A 23,683-nucleotide genomic window follows, 5' to 3' on the forward strand; every position below is an offset into this window, starting at 1 on the left:
TTAGAAAAGCTAATTCTTTTGTCACAAAGGACCCCGTCAATGCAAGAGCTAATGTGATCGTAAATCATATGAAGAAGAGGGTTACTAAAAACCCTAAAAAGAGGAAACCTTAAAAATTCCATAGGCCCCGGCGGGGTTCGAACCCGCGATCTTCTGTTTACGAGACAGACGCCTTACCACTTGGCCACAGAGCCGTTGAATGTCAACCCGCTGTAATTAATTACGAGGCAGTTATGTCAAAATGCTATCTTATGACAGCATAATATATTAGATTTCATAGAAAAGAACCGCAATTTTTTATTTACGTTGGCTGTGTCAATGCAGTTACCAAGTTATTTTTGCCGATGTGTTGACACATTGGTCGTAATTGAAATTTTTCGATCACTATTTGATCGTTGATATTCAAAAACGTTACCTTTTTGTGTACTCGGCGATTTGTAAATTGTGACGAAACTGAAACGCAACGTGTGCATTAAATTTGGTTTTAAGAATGGATCAAAGTACCGCATTGGAAATGTTGAACATTACTTTTTACAAATGCGCTATTACGCAAACAAGCGTCTCCAAAGAGGTCAGTAAGAAGTTGAAGGACGTTTCAGCAGATCCACAACGTTTAAAAAATTAAGGAAATAGCTATGGACAATTGCCAAATCACTATTAAAAAGGTTTCTGATTATGTTAGGATATCATTAGGCTCATGGCAAGTGATTTTTTCGGATGTTTAAACAAAAATAAATGGCTACCCGGTTCATCTTTGAGTTGTTGATTTCGACCACAAACAGTGCCGAATAAATATTGCAGTAGCTGATCATAGTGGTCGTAACTTACGATGAAAGGCGGCTATATAAATATTGTACTGAAACTAAAACCTAATCATACCAATGGAGGCTTCCTGACGAAGGTACTGGTTACTATGTTCGATTTCAACGGCGTAATTTTTCAGGAGTTCTTACTGTAGAGTAGAGCCATCAATAAAGAGTACTGCTTGAAAATTCTATGCTATTTTGGGGAATCAATCCAAAAAAAAACAACCGGATTTAAGAAGTAGCAATTCCTGCCGGGTGCATCACGATAATGCACTTATATACGCTTCACTACTTGTCAGAGAAGCTTTCGTGAGAAACAACACCATATTGATGTATCAGTTTCCTTGTCTCAGTCGGACATGACCTATAAAATTTCCTCGTGTTTCTTAAATCGTAAATCGTTGAACTAGGACAACTCTTTCATAACATTCAGGAAATGAAGTCCGAAGGGAGGTAAAATATATTCATTCCGTAATTGGTTTCTCGATCGCAAAGAAAAACGTTCACTCAAGTGCATAGTGGCGGGCGCGAAGTACTTTGACAGGAATAAAATTAATATTGACAAACAAATAAATATTTGCAAAAAAAATTAAAAATCGCACAATTTTCAATCAAACTTCATACATTTCGAATATCTTTATCTGTCCATTATTTAGTGGTAAACCACAGGAGTTAGCAGTCGATGCTTTTTAGCTGTATCACCCGCGAAATTTACGCCATTTTACACCTTAATCTGACCGCGATTCTTAATAGGAATTTGGTTTAATACAATTCTAGTGGATTCTCTACTATATGACGTGCGTATCACAGGACTTGTTTCATGCGTTACAGTGGAATCCTATAGCAGGCATACTTCACACGATATAAAAGATACGGTAATTCTTTCAAGTTCTGTAACATATAGTTTGAAGCAAGGACTTTAGCTTGCAAAGTATTTCTTAATTGGCTGTTTCTTCTACAGAACTGGGAATATTTTTTTAATTTAAATATATTAAATATATTAAAATAGTTTTCAGTAAGCCTTTATTTCATTTCTTCGCCCTTTATGAGACGAGAGAAACGTCGAACGCGCCTTTCAAGGAAGGTAGTTCTTATTAGTTTTACGAATTTTTTGGCTCACTTCGTTGCCTCCACTTAGTAATGCTGCTTGCTAGAGCTCTGCTTTGTAGCGAAACAAAATTTCATTTGGATCCCTGACCTTCTTAGCTTGAACTAATTGAGCCAGGTTGGCTGATGGCTGGATCATTAACCCCGGTAAACCATGTGTACTGCTACGCCCAGAGGTGGTCCGACGTCTATGGGCAATCAAAACGGCAATCGTTCTTTCTGAGCATCAGTGATTAGATACACATCGTGTGCAGGCTGTCTATTGAGTTAATTAATAAAGGCTGTAATAAAAGCCGGTCTTAAAGTCTCATCTGTAGCGTACTTTAAAACCAGCGCAGCTTCTCTAAGCAGCAACGGACTAATAGGAGTATTCACCTGAAATCATGCATCGACTCGTCTACTATTTTTTTTATCAGTTTTATTTCATAAGGAATTAGAAAGAATCTACAACTTTCATGTGTACTATTGCAGCAGCAGGTCTTCAGTTATCAAGAATTATAAACTGCTCAAAAAGGGTCAATGTCTTCTAGGTGTCCCAAATACCTCATCTCTTAGGCTGACCAGTATCAGTCTTCTTTTCGTCTCCTATTACCGTTCCCTAGGTTATTGCTACCTGTTGAAGAACGAAAGCCTGTTTTCACTTATACCATGTATTTAGCAATTACTTTATAATAGAACAGATATGACTTACTAAAATTTTAAAACAATTATAGACAGGCGGTGTTCAGTCGACAACCTGGCGATTATAGCCTTTCAATCTGTTCGGTTGTATAGACGACGTTCAAACAACTTTCGTCACGTGACCTACAGCAAACGTAGGATATGGCAACGAAAAGCTTTTATTGGATCATAGGTGGATTTGTGTTTGTATGTTGGATCGTTGCCACACAACAGGGTAAGTGGCTGCGTTTATTTTCTATGATGTGGATTCTGGGTTTGAATCCGCAACAATATATGATTTGTTGTTTTCTGTGAATACAGAACAACATTTACTTATCGGTAGGTGTGGCCAGAAGGCAACTACGATTTCAGAAAATGGCTGCACTACATCATTCGTAGTCGGTTAGAGGTTAACTAATGAATAGTTGTGTATATTCAACATTTTGCATGGGCTAGAACAGCTGTTGCCAAGAGCTGTGTGATTATTACTGTCGGATGATGGTAAGTAAAACTGACGGGACAGGATGACTCTTCTATACCAGTTCAGAGCAGCGGAGTGCGAAGGTGCCAACTATGAGGCAAAGTATAGTACTTCAATCAGCTTGTAGCTATTTATGTGTGAGCTTGTTGCTGTGTACGAATCGGTGTGTCGAACGTCCAGCGACGCCTTCATGGTTCACCATTAACTGGTGGGCTGAGGTAAGCGCGGAAATAATAAGGACGTAAATTTTATATTCACATATTCCTTATATTTGTGTTAGAAGCATTTTTGGTCAGCCTATATATGACAGGGACATGTCTGTGATCTCTCACCAATTCACCTTGAAAGCCAATCAGCTATTTGAAATATCTATATATATATTCAGGTTTACTATGCGTAGGGACACTTCGATAAACAACTCTCGTTTGGATTGTGAAAAAAGTGTTGACGGTTATTCTAGTTAACATAGGTTTAAAGTCGCATATCTTAGGTGATACAAGTCGTTTTAAATGTTGATTTGACAATAGTTAAGTCGAATGCCCAGACTCAAGTTAGAGCGTTATGAATAAAATGAGCAAAATTTGTACAAACATCTGTTTTATTTTCCAGTTTGATTAGGATGGTACAAACGCTGCCCAGGCTTATAAAATCATTTCATTCATGGCCAACATGCGTTGTTGGAAGCAACAGGCCAAAGATTTTTCCATAATTTTCGTTCTAGAAATGTCAATGTGGAAGATATTTTTTAATGGTCGACCTATGCGAAAAAAGCTGATGAAATTAGTGCTGAAGTTGGATAGGATCATTGCCAAAAAACTAGACATCTACCACAAAACAGCTTTACACTTTTGACGAAAGCTGGCAACAGAAAAAGAAGCTCGATGCCTAAGTGACGAACTGACGTAAAAGCATTTACCTGATCATATCTCCATGCAACGAAATCGAGTCAGTTTTAAAGTGCTTAACCATCTTTCCAAAAAGGATCATATACAGTAATAATGTGTGAAAAAATGTGGTCCACAATCTGTGGCGGAGCCCGACTCGACGCCAACAATGGTGATTTTACATATCGAAAAGTTATCATGCATTATGAGTCGAAAAAAACAACTGATTTAGATCTCTTCTGTCAACAACTAGCAAAATTACATAAGCCGTTGAACTAAGTCGACCTGCACTAGTGAACCGACCATGTCAAAAACGTCCCCCATCATGACGGTAGTTAGTTACCCGACAAAAAATACAGAGGACTTCGGTAAGAAATTTGAAAGCATACACCGTATAGCTCGAATCTTGCACCATTAGGCTATGATACGTTTCAGGCTCTGCAGAACTATTTCAAAATTGTGTTAAGTTAGTTTATAGAGGAGAGGGAATAGCATTTGCTACGAATTTTCGCTCCAAAATCATGGAAGATTTACGGTGGTTCGCCGATTGTGTAAGGGGAAAATCATCGATTGAAATGGCGCATATTTGGTTCAATAGCAATATTGTTTTGAAATATTTGCGTAGATTTTCGTCTACTAACTGTTAGTACTTTTACCATTGTTTAATATATCAAAAAGTCAAGTAATCTGGAAATAGCACTGCGTACCTGGTGAAGAACAAACCCGTAGAGGATATCTTGTTTGAGAATTGCTTGTAAATACAGTACTCTAGCCAAGTCACCATTTACTCTATATAGTTGTCCGTATGGATGTATGTATCAAATGTGCACGTACTTTCAGGCTCAGAAGAAGATGCTGACCGTAAGATTTTGACATTAGTTGCCAATAGGTTGGCCGACCTGTACGATATTATCCTAAGATTTTTAGATTTCATAAGAAGTAACCTGGACCGAGATGATGAAATCGAACCTGACGGCTTCTACGATTGAAACCCGGGCGCTGGTGAACGTCGGCAAAGCTACCAGTATCTTTTTACAATAAAATACAGAACACTCCAGTACGTTGTGCTTTGACTGTGTGCGAGACATCTACGAAGCGTTGTATTTACATCTGATTAGAGCATATGACCACGGCTTGTATTCGGTCAATAGGGAAAAAATACAATAGGTTCCTTTGCCGCTTGAAATTCGCATTTGATGTTGGGCATTCTCAAGTCTAGCATAAAAAAAAACTGTGGTTACTTGCGATGACTAGCATAAGCTTTAATTTCAGTATCACTATTTGAAAAGAATCTGATTATTTATTGGCACAAATGACACAGACTAAAAAGGACTAGAGAAATCTGTGATGTAAATCTGAAATTTTTGGTAAAATTTTAAGATTTTTTCTGTATCTTTGGTTGTATTTCGAGCGCGTTAACTTAGCCTGTACATATTCTAATGTTTCTCTGTCTTTCCAAGTATATAGAGCTATTTTAGTTCACGTAAGCAGGCGTTGGCGGGAAAAAGGTTGCTTGTAACATATGCATCATAAACACCTGAAATGTTAGCAGGATCAGTAGGTTAGAGAACGGATTCGAAAAGATGCAGAGAACTAAGTTTTCAACTTAAGGTGGTCAAGTTTTCTACATTGCTGGCTTAAGCGGTTTCTGTTACAACAGACCTCAGTGCTGTCGAGCAATATTCCAAGAACCTCTCCGGATAGAAGGATTCAATATGAGCTATCTAGAAAGACTAAACAAAAGAAAAGATTCTTATAATATCCTATTTGCTTTCGCTATGACCCGAAAATTAATTTGAGGTTTAAAGTTTGCCTCTGTCTTCTCGAAAACCTATTAGTGCCTTATTAGCGCGAGCACTATAAGAGCTATTTTTCTGCCCGATTTGTGGGCATCCGCCAATGCCGATATAATAAACCCGTCAAGTTCCAGCTGAAGATGTTCGACGGGTGTCTATCTATATAAACGGGGTATGGATTCTAAGCGTTGGGAATCAAAGAAGCTGGAGGACTCATTAAAATGCCTTACACGAATTTGAATCAACTACCGGAAAATTTTATTCTAACGACCGAAACAAAAAAGGCTCATGATTATTATAGATGATTCCGTCGATGGAGGCATATGTTGTTTCAAGTTTCTAGACGAATGGGTATCAGATGTTGAAGTGCTGGGTACACACATACCAGACGACATGGAACTTGTAAGACCTTTTGAGTAGGTCATGACTGACGCCTCACAAAAGTCTTTCATTCAACAGGTAGGTTGTTCTTAAAAATGGCAAAATTATTGTTTGAAGAAACGTTCGGAAGTTACTTACAAAATTCCTACTGCTCTAATGAAAACCTCCATGTCCTACTGGAGATTAAAATTAATTCAAGTGAGAGGGAATCTAAGTATATTGACCTCAGCCAATATATATCTTGCTGTTCCTAATGTCGGCCTCTAATTTTAGACGTTAATAGTGCTTATGGGTGGTCTATCATAGCACACTCCCGATCGCGGCCGTTTTCTTTTATTATTAATGATGTCTTCTTTCATTGACAAGTGTATATATGTGTGAAGTGGGCCCGAATCGGCGGCTTTCTGAATCTATCATTCACTTGCTTTGTATATATACACATGTGTAATGATTTACATTCAATATATGCCGTAAGTGCTCAGTTTTATCAAATTCAGGTAGTGAACATGGTCCGATTGATCCTGTACGTAACTATACGTAAACGAAATTTGAAAAGTGTATTATTAGGAAGAGAAGCATTCCGTTAGATAGAATATTGTGTCATATCTTGAAGACGTAATCTAGCATTTATGAAGACAGGGACGGATCAGTAGTACACTGCTATGAAAGTTCAATGTTTACGACAAGGCCAGTTAACGGCTGTTTGTGGTTGCAATAAACGACAACGTCTGGTTGGTCAGGCCTGAACAATGCATGAACGGCTTTCGCAGTTTTAAAAATAACCGAATTCAGGCATTTATTGTGTTATTATTGATAGAAAAAAGTTGTATCTCTCATATGAAACAACAAATATGCACTATGTGCTTGCTTGCACCTTCAAATTTTTAATATGTACACATGCTGTTTTGTAAAACGCTGTTAATTGCCCATACTATTATAATATATTTGCAAATCGTACAAATTCGACAAACATAAATGTTAATATATCTGTGCACACCTAACGATAATTCCATAATGAACACAAAGTACATATTATACTTAATTTTTTTAATAGGATAAATAATTTTTCCTAGGATTTATCTGGTTTGATATCAACCTGCAATAAACGCTGAAGTCCGACGTACCTGTTTCTAATGGGGGCGGTCGACAATAAATTGTCACGATCTTCTTCGATTATCCCAGGTGCCTTTTGCTCAATAAACATCAACAAAAACTAATCTTGCGACATAACGTCAAGAAGGACGTTGTGTCCCGATGGAAATCTTCGTCAGTGTGAAATGAATGTCAAGCTACCCTCCAAGATTAAAAGCAAGTACAAAATAGGCATTGTTTTTCGTATTCCTTACGCAATAGCGATTCGTTCGATACCTAACTTGCGCCATCGAATAGTCCTAACCTAACCTAATCACACTGTGTAATGTTAATTACTTCCTAATATACTCTTTTTTGCCAGAGATATTTATTATTTTATGCAAAATACAACGTACAATAAACTTCTCGTTTCTTCCCTATACAGTTACGTGGTAAATCATGGTTGATAATATTAATTAGTAACATAATCACCGTCAACACTGTCATCATCTTCATCATGATCATCACGTGGTAACGCGCGCATTAGCTATATGGTTTTTTGTCCTTTTGATGTTGTTGTTTTTGAAGTTTTTATTGAAGGTTTATCGGTACACAATGAGTATTTGATAAACATCGGCATCTAACAATGCGACACCAATGGTTTAAAATTGTCCTTTTACTAACTCCGTTTATGATTAATTGAGTACTATCCGGCCCAGTCAGGCCGCCGGATGCTGAAGTTAAATAATTCTCGCCATTAAATGTACGTATTGTCTGAAGCCCAAAAGTCTACCTACCATTAATTACGTTATAGTATCGTTGGATAGGAATTATATTTTCCTAAATCACCGTGCATATCTACAGGTCCGTTTCTCTATATAAATCCACCATATGTTGTTAATAATGGGGTCCTTTTTGATAATATGGTGAGACGTAAGCGTCTTCACGGACCTCCATCAATATCACCTCGTTTCGTATATTCTTACACGCATACAAATCTATAGGTAGCAAGGAAATCTCGTCTGCTAGATGCACTAGTGTATCGTTCCGCACATTAACAAAACACCACACATGCCCATTAGCTTCTATAGCGGTAAAATCCATCAATGATTAGATGACAGTTTTATTTATCACCTACGAAAATTGTGTTTGCTATAACTAAAAAAAAAGACAACTCTTTTTTTTTTTTTGTTTTACGTTCCCTTGCCAAAGTTCATTAGTCATAGTCGTCACATCATATAGCCACGTACGCTGAGTGGCTGAAAAATAACGGTGGCTTACCATGGAGTAGGAACAAATCTGTGTTCATCAGTTCGTCTATTTCTTAAACTGTGTATAAATTCTAAAGATTATAGCTTTGCCCCACTGCACAGGTCAGCTCTGTTCACTTCGTAGAACTGGTGGCAGAGTCGATTCACACCAGTGAAGATGTGATAGATAGTATTGCTGTTTAGTCGCCTTGAGGTGGTACGGTCCTGTGTATCAATACGGGGGTGAGTGATTCCTTCAATGTATCTCGAACATATTTCTTACTATCGTTACCTCTGCTGTAATGGATGGAATTTTTACTTAAAAACTCCGTCATGTGCTTTTACATCGTATATCACACCTTGTTATGATTATTTTGTTTAACTGTATGGCTGATTTTACGTTCTACCAAATGAATATTGCTAGACCAAACGCGCTGTACGTTTTAAATGATACATTCAATAAAAGAATGCGAATAAAAAATGCGCACTTTAGCAATATGCAACGTCGTATCAGATTATTTGCGAGTACAGTACACGAAGCAGAAGCTAATCTTGTCGAAACCGGTTAATTTTTGCCGGAAAAGAGAAGGTACATATAGAGATTAGCGCTGGCCTTTGAGAACTTCAGTTGATAGAAATAAAATGACGCTGACCTAAAAGTCTAGCGCCGGCTTTTCTTGGCTTGAACTAACACAGACTAGCTTTACAAGATGTACTTATTATTAAGAATGGAAACCCCTGAGTGACATTACGAGCCATTAAAGTGTTAACGTAGAACACTGAGTTCATTCTAACAATTACAACATTAAATCTAGAGGCTTTAACGTAAAGACGGTAAATATTCTAACAAGAGCCTCATTCTGCGGTAAACTAATGAAAACGAGCATTAGGCTAGACAATGCGATAAAACTTAAAGCGCATTTTGTACCGTATTTTTCCGAAATGCTAAATAGCATGTTTGCAGTAGCATCTTCGGTTGTTTTCTTTATGAGAATCAATGGCGACAATAATAAAACATAAGCAGGAGTGGCAGAGTCGCCGAGATGTGGCATTGCCAGAAACACAAAAGAAAGTATTAGAACTAACTACATGGGCAAGTCTAACTAGCAAATTGCAAAACCGTAATTAAATGAGTTAAATCGTTATGAGGAGATCATCCTACAAAAATATTTCTCAATATAGGTTGTCATTTTGTTAGCTCTGTGTATCTATATATGCCATTTTATAATGTGAACACCGTCTCTGTCACCGTCGATTCGTCATACGCCATCTCCCATCTCGTGAACCGCGTCATTGAAATTGTCCAAAGTTACGTCTGCTCAAACTTCAGAAGTCTTCTTTGTTGCAAACGCTTTGTATAAATCAACACACCTGACAGAGAAGCGCTATATAACCGTTTTAAATTCCCCTAAAAATTCTCCCTTTTACCGGTTACAAGGTCAGACAGACAGACAGACAAAGGTTGAGGCGAAGTTACAGGGAACTCATGGTCTGCAATTGCTGCTGTTTTATCGCCGTCGCTATAAAGGATACCTCCTAATTAATTCGCAAAAATGAAAAAAAGCTACAGTACAGTGCCCTATCATGAAACTGAGGTAGATTCGAATCAAAACTATCCGAATGCATCTTTCTCATGTCTAAGCTTCGGCGGTCGCGTGGGTGACGTGTGAATCCTCCGTGAGTGCACGGCCCTGCAAACAATTGACGTGACGTAACACGTCCTTTTTTGTAATGATACCCAATAGAGCCCTGCAATGTGTGGACACAAACAGATCAGTTATTGCTAAGGCTTATGAGTCGACAGTTAACCGATAAACGGAAATCAAAATAAATTGATCCTTAGCTTATAATTGCCGAAGCTCAACGTGGCAGTTCTATATAATTCACTTGAATTCGCAGTCAAGTTCCAAGTCGAAGCACATTAGACGAGCTAGTACTTCTCGATGCGTTAGGAATTCCGAGGTCGGATCAAATGTTTTCAGCCGGTCTTTTCAAAATTCAGGCATTTCTATCAATGAGACTATCGTGCATGGATAATGTGAGGTGCACCCACCCTCGGTTTGTTACTAGGACATGCCGAAGTCCCAGTTTGCGAAACATGTCTACCACAGTCTCCATTGGAGTCATTTCGGTCACTGTAACCGGAGCCAGGTCCACGAGCTGAAACGATACCGCAAAGGTTCTTAGTCTTACTAAATATGTACTTGAAAATTGAAGAAAGTATATTCGTATGCATGAAGAATTACGTGAGATGTATATCCTTAAAAGATGCAGTGGACTTTTTTAAACATCAGTAACCATTAAATCATCATAAACATGTAATTTCTCATTGTTGAACACTGGAAAAGTTTTCTTTTCCTGTTAAAAAATACGAAAATTGTGAATTAATTTAGTAACTAAAACCCACCCGTCTAAGCTTGAGCGGAGTTGGCCCATTCCAAGGTGATGGAACCTGCGCCGAAAAGATCACTGGGCTTTTGTTGATAACGCCATCTGCCGGGGTCAATAATGCTGCAATAAATTGGGTGAAACAACGATATCTCTATTATACATTCTTAACTGTAGCACATTCTTGCTAGATGCTTAACACGGTGAGAGATCAAAATAACCAATTCTGTTATTTTCGACATTTTCAAATAAAGAGGAACAATTTTTCTGTGACTGCGAAACGCTCGCGTCTAACTACATTATTACACTATTATGTGATTATTAGATCTGTATCGTTGATAGGCTATAGGAAAAGTTCTTATCATATCATTGGAATTTATATTCCTATATTGGTGCAGATAGGACATGCTGACTTCTTTGTTATGTAGCAATGTCAAATTATACTTACAAAGTGAGTAAGCTAGGTCTTTCCGTTTAACAAATCCCACCAGAGCTGGATTATCTTGTGAAACAACAACCGGAAATCCATTGTTCGTATTTCCTCGAAGGAATGCCTCCAATTCATCAACCTAGTGAACATGAATTGTGAATGTAGGCGTGAGATCTATTCAATGTTTTCTCTTTAAAAAAGTGTAGTATTAAAAAGTTACCCAGTAACTTCGATCACTTTCTGCTTATTGGAAACGCTTATTAATACCCAATAACAGTCAGAAAAATACGCAAACAACAGAAAAGTACTAACTGTGAAAGCTAAGGGCTGTTGACAAGTTGTCTTACCGTAAAACCTTCTTGGGGAAGAGTGCGGAGAGGTCCATCTCCGGCCCGTGGTCGCATCACCTCACCGGCGAGGCTCGTATGAGTAAACTCTTCTTTTAGGTCAAGAAACGGATAATCGTTTAGGCCAATATGTGCGTCGTAAATACCTTCCTGAAGTAACGATACATTTATGGAAATGGATTAATAAACTACAGTTGGCTTAATTGATCAGTTTTCCAATAGATGGAGCGGGGGTATGCTCTTAAATTAATAATATTTATTACTGCATGGGTATAAGAGCCGGTGTGATTAGGATTCACAGGGGCGACATAGCTCTGAACTCTGGACGGAGTAACGACCGGTCAGCCTAATAGTTCTCTCACGGCTAGTAAACGGCGCTAGGGTTTGTCAAATTTCTCTACGTGAACCATCGAAAATAATCTGTTCAAAGGATGTATAAAGTAATAAAATATTGTTGAAAATCAAAAAAAGGTATAACATATTCACCTTATTTAGCGCATCCGCCACCCACTTCGCTGCCATGATTGCCGTCATTAATGGAAGAATATATTTTACGGATCCTGTCAGCTCAAACATGATTACGACGAGAGAAACTGAAGCAAACCAAAACCAAGTACGGATTCAGTGTGGCTTTCAATTACGTGCTAATAATTAATGCCCAAACAGAAATCCATCTTCATTTACTCAACACATGGTGTATATATATTTATTATTGCCAATAAGACGTCGCTTAAGCGGCCCTGTCATTATTATTTTTAGTGCAATTAAGAAATCGTATAGAAGCTTTTTATAGTCTTATACTGAACGTATTGTTTACAATATAGAGTTCTGTTTCTTCTCAATTAATTATCCCATTTGACAACAACTAAAGAGATTTGACACTTATAAACAGGTCTTCGATAACTTATGAAACTTGCGTATCAAGCTTACCGGTCATCCTCGTAACTCCGCCTAAACATGCGGCCGCTCCGACCATCGCATAAAGGCCCGGTGGGATACAACCCTCGCCGCTAGCACAGGCCGCTGAGAAAAACTCAGAAGTGCGATGACGCCACGCGATCTGCTCCAAGACAACGCCCATAGTCCGGCCAGTGATTGCTCCGAGAGCTAATGACGGAATAAATATACCGGCTGGAACCTGTACAAATGTACATATGAATATGTTGTTAGGGTTATGAGACACTTGAGTGATGTTACGTGTTTAGCTGAATAGATGTGTTTACGGTCAAATAGGAAAGCACTCTGTTCATTAGTAATGTGCTAGCGGAAATGAACCTGGTGCAAAGCAAAGACAAAACACTCATTACTGTGACTGCAGTACTTCTATATCAACACCACAATAACGCATTATCTCTCTAGTCACTGCAAAATCACTGAATATATATTTCATTTTTTCATGAATTTCATGTTATCAGATTGCTGTAGCCATGCTATAAGAATAGTGATACGCACTTTGACGCCAAACGTGAATACTGTTATCACAAGTTTAAAGATGAAGCCAAGCGAAAGCTGCCATAGAGCTTCGTAGACCCCGAGACCTGCCTCCGCTATATCGATCCGAGCCGTCGCATCCGTGAAGTTTCGTTTATAGTCGCTGTGCGAATAAATGTTCGGAAACGTCAAGTGAAAGATGTCTTTACGAATCAGTCTTTACGATAAACCAACGAAGTCAATCTTTACAAGATAATAATCTTGATCAAAGTATGCGCTAACTTAACATTAATTTCGAATGGTACACTGTGTGTGCTTTGCAAGATACGAAAAATATAACTTCAATACAAAAGGCAATAAGAGAAAAAAATATGCAATCAGCCTAGAGTACTATTTATACTGATTTATACAGTTGAAAATTTAGAATTGTTCCCTTGCCCACAGAAGCTCACCACAGAGGTGTTACATCTCCGATGCCACAGTCAACGAATAGCAACTTAATTAAATCTGAGGTGTTCATCCGCGTATACGGGTTCGGATATGAAAGAACAGCTGTAACGGCTGTCAGAGTCAGCACCTGAAATCGCCAATTATGTAAAAAAGACAACGTTCAATTTTTACATTAGAAAGTCTAAAAGTGAAAGTTAGGAATATTTAGTTTGTTACATCGATCTCCACTGGATGTTTCTCTAGATGTTATACCTCCATTTGCCTTCATTCAGAGAAATTGATATCCGCGTTTATGTACGAAGAAGATCATAACAAACCCACTTCTGTAATCGGATAGTGTCCAAGTCGAGACTCCTTGCGGAATCGACACCATCGTAAATTCAATCTCGTAAATACAGTTCCGATAACTCCACCTGTAATACCAAGAACAAGGAACGGAAATAGCTCCCAAGACGACCAGGGAAAATCATGCTGAAAACAATCCAATCAGTTATTATTAAATTTTTAGAGCTTCAGATCAAGCTGTAACGATCATAAGGTCGATATCATTTCATGCCTCGTGCGTTCAGATAACTTTGTTTAACTTACATCGGCGTAAATAAGCATATCCAAATTAAAGTTTCTGGTGCTGTTATGACGTCAGTTTGGTAGATATATAGTATAATAGATACTAACCTTGACGGAAAACATGACAAGATGGTCGTTTCCGAACGGATTAATGCTGCGAAGTACCGAGGCCGCGACAAGTGCGCAGAAGAACGATCTCCATAAGGTTTTCAATGGGAAGTAGTATGACACCTAAATATACGGGAAGACCGTATTAAATTACTGTAAGAGAAAAATAGGGGAGTGATGTTTCTAACATAAACGAGATTAATGCATAAATACATTTATGGAATAAAATGGTATAGATATAAATGGTTCATTCTATTTTTTTCAAAACATTTCAATATCGATTTTTTGACTGCAGGCCCATTTCCTGTTAGATCTCTCGCGAGAACCAATTCGAATATATGGTGTTTCGAATGTAATTCATGTGTATCTGTCTAAAAGGAATTATCCCATAATCAATACAGCGGTGGGACCTAATCCCATTTCTGTTGATAGCACGGGTTTCTAGTGCACTGCACCACGGATCATTACGGATATGTGTGGGCAGTGACGGTGTTAAATGAATAACTCTATAATAATAAATAACCAACCTCTTCCAGTGAGAATAGCACACCGCCGATTGGCGCTCCAAAAGCCACTGAAACTCCAGCAGCGGCTGCTGCCGAGAGAATTTCGCGTTTCTTGGCTTCATTACGCCCATACTGCAAAAATCATAAAAATTACGTATAGATATATATAGACAATTATGATTATGTATAAAGGTAATACGCTCTGTATAATATAGTATAATCGGCCCATCCCTTAATCGAAAATTGAAAATGTTCGGCTTCCTATGTAATACTACAGATCTTATTATCTTCGATCTGCAGAAACGAGATTGGAACTGTGTAAGATAAAGCAAAGTCGACTAACGTGTTGTTAATAATAATCATACTTAATCAGTTAATTCTGCCAACTGAAAAGGTGCTATTATATGATGGTAAACTTTTATAACTAAAAGTTTACCTTCGGAAACGCGTATGCGAGGATGTTGCCTATACAGCAGGCCACGTGTACGAGAGGACCTTCTTTTCCCAACGAAAGTCCCGCACCAACAGCTAATACAAGACCAACCTCGAATTAGACAAAAAAGATACCAGTGTGAGACGCTATCAATATCGAAAGCCAAATTTATATTAAAAAAGTTTAAGTTATTACTAGGATAATTAGCAAAACGACTTTCTATTTAATTTTAATGTTGTAGTATCAATACAGTAGAAATACACAACTTTAATGTTACAGCAGTGAATACTGTTTTCCAGCTTTAAGAGAATCGAATCCTAATGATAGATATATATTGTATGCGTAATTCTAATCTAGCAACCGTAAACATGGCAAATGCGTGTTAATGTGGCAAGACATCGAACTTTTTCTTACCGATTTTACAAGTAGGGTCCACTTCCCGAGATAACCTCGAATCACGAATCCTGAAAGTATCGTCTTAATTTCGGGTATACCCGAACCACAGGCATACGGCGCAAATGTTTTCACCAGCTGTGCCGCGAGGCCCGCCAGCGTAAGTGACCAGAACACGTAAATGACCCAGGCCAAAAACTGCTCAAAGATAGGACACAAACAACAATATCATATAGTATAATGCTTAACCATTGTTTTTATGATGATAGTCTACATTACAGTGACAGTATGGGGAGCGGATTCACACACTTTTTTTTTTCTGAAGTTCATAAAACATTTTTGTTAAGCGCATAATTTGAGTCGTTGGCGGAACCTATAGTAGCCACCTAAGGTCTTTTTCAACCAGAGGCAGAATATGCCATACAAATGAACCCTGTATATAAAGAATACAGTCATTTAAAGTGAAGCAACATGAATTGTGCCAGTTCGTGAAGCTCTTAAATAAATAAAACAAAAAGGATTTACCATATGAGTAGTGGATATGTCTTTATTATGTGAAATTAAGAGATGACTAAGACCCGTCTCACAATAATACAAGAAAGCATATTTGTTATCACCGTGTCGAATATAGCGCAATTAGGCCTTATAGTTCTTCAATAGTACTACTTATATACGAACGATTATCTATGTTAAAGAGGTACATTGCTTCAAAATACAAGATATTTAACTATATGCCTACTTTAATCTCGAGTACTCACGTAATGCCATCCGCCCTCCACATCAATATAAGTAAAGATTGCTGACGGCCAAGTGCGCCACTGAAATAGTTGAATAGTAAAAAAGTACGTTTTGCTGAAAAACATAGATATATCTTTCAGTTGCATAAACAGTAATTCATTACCTGGCTGGTATTTGATCATCCTTCTCGTTATTACGGTCCCGTAACTAAATAAAACGTTTGTATCGCAAAAATTACATTAGTTTGGTTTAGAATGTAAGCTAAATAATAGCAACTAGTCTCTTAATGGCTCAATATTGTTATTCCCCCTTTAAAGCATGCGTTTTAAGACAAAACACACTCAAGTCGCATTTTCCATACCTTAAAAAGGTTTTAATTCAATTCTCGAGACTGTTTCTAGGCTTTGCGATTTGCGTTTTTTTCTGCTGTATCAAATGTTCTTCTTTACATGTCCCTCTAATTCCTTTAAAAAAACAAAAGTACTATAAGCCAGCTCTTGTAAGTGCTGGAACTAGTATGGTATTTTCTGGAAAACAGATATATTTCATTCTAAACTCTTCATAAACGGTTCAAAATAAAATGACCGGGCGTTATAGACGGGGCTAGTTCCACCAAAAGCAAACTTACAAACTTTGCTGTGTTGTTTAGCCGACACCTCAAAAGTCTTGAAGTACATCGACGAAATCTTGTATGTGACTAATAATAAATAGGCCTTACATATGGAATGAAGGAAGTGAATTTTTTACACTACAGAGAACACATTGTTGGCCTTATAAAAAAATCTTTCCTAGTGTAAGTATCCAGAGCAGTCGTCAAAAATAAAATTATTGGGTATTTGACGCATAAGAGGTACAACTTATTTTGGTACTATCTCTATAGGATTATCCAACAACGTCACCAGTACACTATTATATTCTACTATATTTTTTTAATATTCCATAAAAAAGGAGCACAAAAACTGTCTGCTTACTTGTGCGCATTGTTCTCCTTCAAATGAAGTTTCGTTTGACGCCCAACAGCACTGTTCTTTATTTAACCAAAATGCCTGTGGACAAATACCTTCGCGGAGATCCTTCATCCATGCTGCGCCAATATCGATTACGCCTAATCAATTAAAGAATAAGGAGTAACCGCGTTGAAGGCAAAAATTCACATTTTATTGTCAGGACCATCGTGTGTTGTATGCAAATACTATGAAAATATACGCTTTTAGCAGACCATTTGAAAGTAGATATTTCGCTACATATATATATATATATATATATATATATATATATATATATATATATATATTGGGTTGTCGAAAAAGTTTTTATGCTAGATGGCTGTAAAATTACATATCTCAGGTTATGTATGTTGGTGTTCATATAATTTAAAGGCTGAGATTTGAAAGTAGTAGGTGTACTGGAATTGTTGGAATACCTTCATTAAAAATCAAGATAGAGCGTCTTGAATGATGAAATTTATGAGTGAAGTCTCTGCAAAAAATCGCTCTATTTGGAATTTTATTATGAGAGAGGCATAAGTGCTGCTTAGGCCAAAAAATGTGTCCCCTTTGTGGTCCATTATAGAGGAAAGCAGCCCAAAAATGAATCTATCGTGTCAGTACAGGGATTTTTTTTTATTGCATAGTATTAACATCTCCACCAACGAATAGTTTTAAACCATTTGAAGACAGCTGGCTACAAAAAAAAAGCTCGATTTTTCGGGGTACCCCGCGACGCAAAAGAATCTATTCGATCGCATGTCCATCTGCCCAGCTCTATAGAAATACAACGAAAGCAAGTAATTTCGAAAGCAATTAATCATAAGTGATGACAAATAGATAAAGAACAATAATAATATGCAAAATAAAAAAACTAAAAAAATGTGCTCTACAATCTCTGCTAGATGAAACCCAAACTGACGCCAAAGGAGGTAACGCTACATCTTTGGCGGGATTGGAAATGAATTGCGTATTACAGGTTTCTGTTGCCCGGCAAAACGATTGTTTCGTACTTCTGCTATCGGCAACTAACAAAATTACAATAAGCAATTAAAAAAAAAACAAACGGAATTTGTGAACATAAAAGCTGTCACCTCCCATTATGCTAATACTAGACTATTCAGCAACAACTTGGATGGGCTTGGACTGGAATGGATGCCGCACCATGTGTTTCACTCTCTGCAAAACTTCCTTGATGGCATTAGACTCAGTACAGGAAAGCAAATATTATTTGTCACAATTTCCATTTAGAAATCACAAAAGGTTTACAGTAACGGTTCGATGGTATCACCAAAAAAGGGGGCGGGGGAGGTCATCGATCAAAATGGCGCGTACTTAGTTAAGTAATATGCTGCTTCTTTAAATATAAATAAATATTTGTTTCACTTTTACCTACAAAATAGTCAAGCTTTTTTAACCAATCTATGTGCCTGTGTGTTCTCTTACCGGCGATCAATCCAGCAAGGAGGCCAACTATCAGTACACATAACCAACCGGAGCAGGCATCAAATACTGACCATAACATGCCACATGCTGAGTTACGTTTTTTTGACAGGACCCTATAACATCAACAACAAGAAGTCATAGGAGAGTATCACACATTAAAGCATCTGTCGAATATCTTATCATAACAGGGTAATTATTTCGTTGAAAATTCTTTTAACATCAATACTATCATCTAATAAGAAACTCGAAGAAAGACAGTTTACCAGTTCATGATAAGACATCAACTCTGTGTCAGAACTGTCCCCGTATGAAGTTGAAGTTAATTGATGGAAAACAACACATCATACTGCGATATAAATAAACCATTCGGACTACATTCAACGTCTGTAAACTCTATCAATAGTAAAAATCTTTTCCAGAATTGTTTGTATGCCCTCGTAGCGCCTCCACATAAATTCGCATTTAATCATTCACTTTCTTTTTTTGCATAGAGTAAATCGTAGCTTGCCTATGTCGCTGGCGATCTGCCGCGAGATCTCGTTGCCAATCAATTGTGTGGAAGTCCTCATAATGACAAGAGCTAGCCACCCCGAGGGCGCCCAGCGTGTCAGGCCCCACTTGGGCCGAATCCTCTAGATCAACCGAACCGTTTTGTCCTACCAGTGAGAGACTGCCGCCAAATGCTGAAAAGTTGTATTATTTAGTGCACAAAGCAAAATAAAATGGAGTGTGTTGACCTGTAGCTTGAAAATGACTGAGTCAAGTATGCAAACACAACCGGAATGCATTATACTTTATCAGAGGATTTTATGGAGCTAATCCACACATATATTTGTGTACCGATGAAAATACAAGTTGTATTTGCCGGTTATATGTTAAGAAAAATATTCGTAATTGAGAGAATCTTGGAACACTACGGGTAGTTTGCATATATATATATACAACCGACCCCACACAGGGGTAAAGAATTGGACGAACGTTTGTCTTAAAGACACTTTTATTGAGTGGTTTAAATGAGTTCACTACATTGTCTGTAAAATATCAATCGTTAATCCACATAAGCCCAAAAGGAGGAATTATATGCGTCAGAAATGGAGTTGTGTGGGCCACTAATGATTTCGCGCGAAAAACTTAGTCATTCATATAGTCAATGTGCTTTTCTCCCACAGGAGACGATGCTTTATGACCATTCATTGCAAAGTCGATGATCATCATTTGATGCAATGTGAAGCCGGTGTTTTGTTGTTTTCACTGTTCCTGCTTACTTTTCGATTTGAGAAAAGAGCAGGAACAATCACAATCTTTTCACCGTCTTCAATCAAATTGACTGCAATATCAGTATTTTAATTATGCATTTATTAAGAATTTGGATCCATCCGTAAGGGTACACAATATAATGCATATGTCGGCAAGATGGTTTTGCGAATGATGCGTCATGCCAATATATAGTCAAAACGTTTTTTTAAAGACACCCACATATGGCAACAACGACTTGTGAATCGTGTGGCTTATATCACCAGCTTCAATATTGATTTTATGAAAAAAAAATAGATACTTCTATTAACAATAAACTGATTCATTTTAAACTTAAAAGCATCTGCCTAATTCTCTTAGTAATATAATAATATTGCGATGGCATTTTTTGTAATTCAAATTAAAAATTCAATTTTCTACATTTATTATGAAGTTTTTTAAATAAAATAAAGCTATCCTAAAAATGAAATACATAATCAAAGATATAAATAGAGCTTTAATTCGTTCAAGTAATATAAATAAAGAAAATAGTTATAGAACATTTCATAATAAAAAATAGAAATATTTATGACATAAAAATCCTAAGCTTAGATAACAATAAGGGTGAGCGAAAGGTTTTTAGGTATGCAAAAATACGATACCTTACTTCAACTTGACATATGTAGGAATTCTTACTAAACTGCGTTATACTTTGAGTTCTTTGAATTCATCTATAAAATTAACCCCGTGAGTATTCGGTTTCATATACGTTCGAATGCTGCAATCCATGTAGCAAGCCTATAGAGTTCTAAGACTGATTATAACTCAATCTGATGACTTTTATAAAACTTAATTTACTTTCAGTTTGCCATTGAAAATTAACTCTGCATTTTTCCAACTAATAATATCAGCAGTTCTAGTATCGGAGTCAGCCACAATTTGCCTCCTAATGACGTTTCGTTATAAACATTACTCTTACTAATAAAATTAAGAGATGTTAAAATCTTTAGTCTTTAAGAACTCACTTTCATTTAGGCGCTCGCCTTCATTGCGGCCAAAATCGCTTCCTCCAACGGAGTTCATTGAGCCCACCTGATTTCCGCCAGGCCCATTTCGACGCATCATTTCGTCCATCATTGTGAAAAGCTATCTGTTGCGTACGTTTTGTACCTATATCACACCTACAATTCCAAAACTATGGCTATTGTCCAAACGATGCGGACTGGATTTGATTTGTTACCTGAAATTATGGCAGAGAAAATGATTAAGTAAGCATTATATGTTCACTGTATTCTAAAGGCTGTTTAATTTTTCATAGCTCAGTTAATCGTACAGCATAAAAATTGCACTTATAAATCCGTAATGTATCATTTGAGAGTCGTTTTTATTTACTAGTAATTCCAATTGACACGTTTTATTTCAATTTATAGAGTCTAAAGTCAGATAAGCACATTATGGGTAGCTGATCGCATAGCCACTTGAGAAATCGATTCACTCAATAAACCTGTGATTCGGCCGTGTGTATTCGGAAGGAATATATATATATATATATTACATGTATATATACATCGCATACATTACATATATATATATATGTGTAATGTATGCGAATCTGATACCTCCAACAAAATGCGTTATCGGGGCTTGCCACTTAAAGCTTATAAAACCGACAACGGATATTGGGAAATATTTTTGCGATGATTCCCATAGAAAAAGTCAGCGAGAAAAACTTTGCTACACTTAGAACGTAACAGTAAGCTGTTTGCAAGTATGTGTTTGGCCTAATCAACTAAAATCCATTCACAATGCTACCTTAAGGAAACGTGTAAACATCCAGCATCTCGAACACTGTAATCTGTAGATATAACAATGTATCAGTCCCGTAATTTTCCCTAATCGAAAATAAACATTTATTAAAACATAAGAAGTTTGAACGCCAGAACTCAAAGATTAAATTGAACTGATTATATCTGCTGATTCATTTAGAATGTATGAGCTCGCTGTGATCGTACGCAGGTATGGTGCACCATTTACTTATATTCGATAAAGCTAGAAAAATGCTGTGTTATAGGCAGTTTTTTCTCCTTGTCATCATCCTGTGTCTTACGTATCGCATTCAAAGCTTGTAAATCAGGTAAACAGCTTCCACTACACCGCATTGCACTTATCTAGGCCACTATATTTTCTATCCCGTTTATGCAGGTAGCTTATATCTATCTCTCCTGTTACGTTGTTCTCATTTAGTTTTGGCATAGTATACGACCCATCTCCGTTCTTTGTTTATAGCCAGGAGCATCTTCTATACGTTTCAACTGAAACATTCAGCTTGTCCGTGTATGTTTGCGATATTGAAATCTTATAACCTTGTATGTTATACGTCGCATATTTCAACGGTGCCACGTTAATCGTCACGATGAGACAGCGTAGGTGTAACGATGAAGGAAAACTACCAAAGTCATGTATTTTACTGACTCGCTTTGTTAAAGAAGACCTATAAAGACAAGTTGTCCAAGCCATCAGTCGAAAAGAATTTAATCAGCTAAAACAGAATAATCGTATGCACAAATAGAATAAGAAACATGGTCCACCGACAGCAATATCCGATTAGATGCAATAACAATATGTATCAATTAGTGTTCTACTTCGACTCAGATTGTTTGCTGTTAAAAGGCTCACGTACAAACCCCATCTTTGCAGTTACACTGAAGCTATGCTTGCCTCCTGAGAGAAGTGTCGCCCAGAAAGCTGTTACTTAAATGTACAGTTGCGCTCCATATTGTTGTAACTGTTAGAATTTTTTTAGAAACATTGTTTTAATTTTAACTTTTTTTTCATGCATCAACAAACGAAATAGTAAGAAAGTTTCACCTGTTACTAGGCCAAAATAATTACATATTTCCTTCCTTACATATATATACTAATAAAACTCTCCTATGTTGGTCGAACCCATCTCAACTAACTGGCAAAGACATTTTTAAATATATTGCATCACATATTTGACCACATAGCTCCCAACCGGGAACAAAGATTCTGTACGGAATCTAAATACGTATCTATGCAAATTGGGATATAGACCGCTATGGCTGTAAGTTAGACGACTAGCTGAGCCACGAGTGATTTTTTCCCAGCATTTACTTCAAATGTCGACTAAGTACTTACTGAATGTTGAACACATGAATACGCTTAAGATTTTCGTCGAAGTATTCGTACTTCTTTCCTTTGGCACTGCGGAATCAATCACTCAGGTCGATTACTAACACATACACGTATCACACTTCAACACTTTAGCACGAACTTCAACATCACGTCGCCCAACACACGTTACCGTTGATCTTGTCACTTGCTATAGGCACATATGAAATTTTTCGCCTGAGCAATATCGCAGCGAAGTGGGCCGTTGGCGTCTCTGTCGTTGCTATCACGTACCATTTTTGTTGAAACTCAAAGATGATCTAATGAAATTTACTTATCAAGGCTGAACATCAAGATTAGCGAGCAATGAGAGTTCGTTCTTATCGCAAGTGTACGTTACGCTATACACCTTATGAGAACATATCTCCTTAGCTTCGCCGTTGTGATTGGCCACTGTTTGTCGACTATCTTGTCGTTTCCTGACTACGAGAGCAACGTATAATCAAAATGTACACGTTAGCTGCTCTACTAGACAACACAAATAGGCAAACATTTATTTTTGATTTCCAAAGGAAATATCAGTCGTTATGCCAGTGTTTATACAGTATGCACATATGACATATAGTCCTACTGGAAGTAAAGAGCTATCTTGGAACTCT

At 37.3% G+C, this 23,683-nt stretch overlaps 1 protein-coding gene, 1 long non-coding RNA gene and 1 other non-coding gene across 3 annotated transcripts; 1 reads left to right on the top strand and 2 right to left on the bottom strand.

Annotated features, from left to right (window-relative positions):
* Positions 1 to 122: 122 nt before the first annotated feature.
* TRNAT-CGU (transfer RNA threonine (anticodon CGU)) lies at positions 123 to 194 on the bottom strand. The gene has a single exon. It is a non-coding gene; the product is annotated as a tRNA-Thr (tRNA).
* A 2,693-nt stretch (positions 195 to 2,887) lies between these two features.
* On the top strand, positions 2,888 to 13,224 carry LOC111248690 (uncharacterized). Its single transcript, XR_002672654.2, has 4 exons — positions 2,888 to 3,272; positions 4,779 to 8,679; positions 12,097 to 12,214; positions 12,494 to 13,224. It is a non-coding gene; the product is annotated as an uncharacterized LOC111248690 (long non-coding RNA).
* LOC111248688 (H(+)/Cl(-) exchange transporter 4-like) lies at positions 7,553 to 23,188 on the bottom strand. The gene is made up of 20 exons (XM_022801440.2): positions 23,052 to 23,188; positions 20,918 to 21,132; positions 19,168 to 19,342; positions 18,660 to 18,772; positions 17,199 to 17,332; positions 16,248 to 16,307; positions 15,511 to 15,687; positions 15,100 to 15,207; positions 14,685 to 14,795; positions 14,158 to 14,280; positions 13,804 to 13,953; positions 13,485 to 13,609; positions 13,054 to 13,195; positions 12,532 to 12,739; positions 12,088 to 12,194; positions 11,602 to 11,751; positions 11,273 to 11,393; positions 10,844 to 10,947; positions 10,490 to 10,596; positions 7,553 to 10,185 (listed from the first exon to the last, which is right to left on the bottom strand). The coding sequence occupies exons 2-20, from the start codon at positions 21,027 to 21,029 to the stop codon at positions 10,074 to 10,076; spliced, it is 2,439 nt and encodes an 812-aa protein (XP_022657175.1). The 5' UTR covers positions 21,030 to 21,132; positions 23,052 to 23,188; the 3' UTR covers positions 7,553 to 10,073.
* Positions 23,189 to 23,683: the final 495 nt, after the last annotated feature.

The sequence above is a fragment of the Varroa destructor genome, unplaced genomic scaffold (genome assembly GCF_002443255.2).
Source record: "Varroa destructor unplaced genomic scaffold, Vdes_3.0 BEIS01000004.1, whole genome shotgun sequence".
Lineage (NCBI taxonomy): Eukaryota > Metazoa > Arthropoda > Arachnida > Mesostigmata > Varroidae > Varroa > Varroa destructor.

Coding starts and splice junctions, on each gene's coding strand:
- LOC111248688 (XM_022801440.2), bottom strand. CDS start 21,029: ATGATGGACGAAATGATGCGTCGAAATGGGCCTGGCGGAAATCAGGTG. Junction 18,773..19,167: donor GCAGATCGCCAGCGACATAG/GCAAGCTACGAT, acceptor TTGATGTTATAG/GGTCCTGTCAAAAAAACGTA. Junction 12,740..13,053: donor TATTCACGTTTGGCGTCAAA/GTGCGTATCACT, acceptor ACATTTGTACAG/GTTCCAGCCGGTATATTTAT.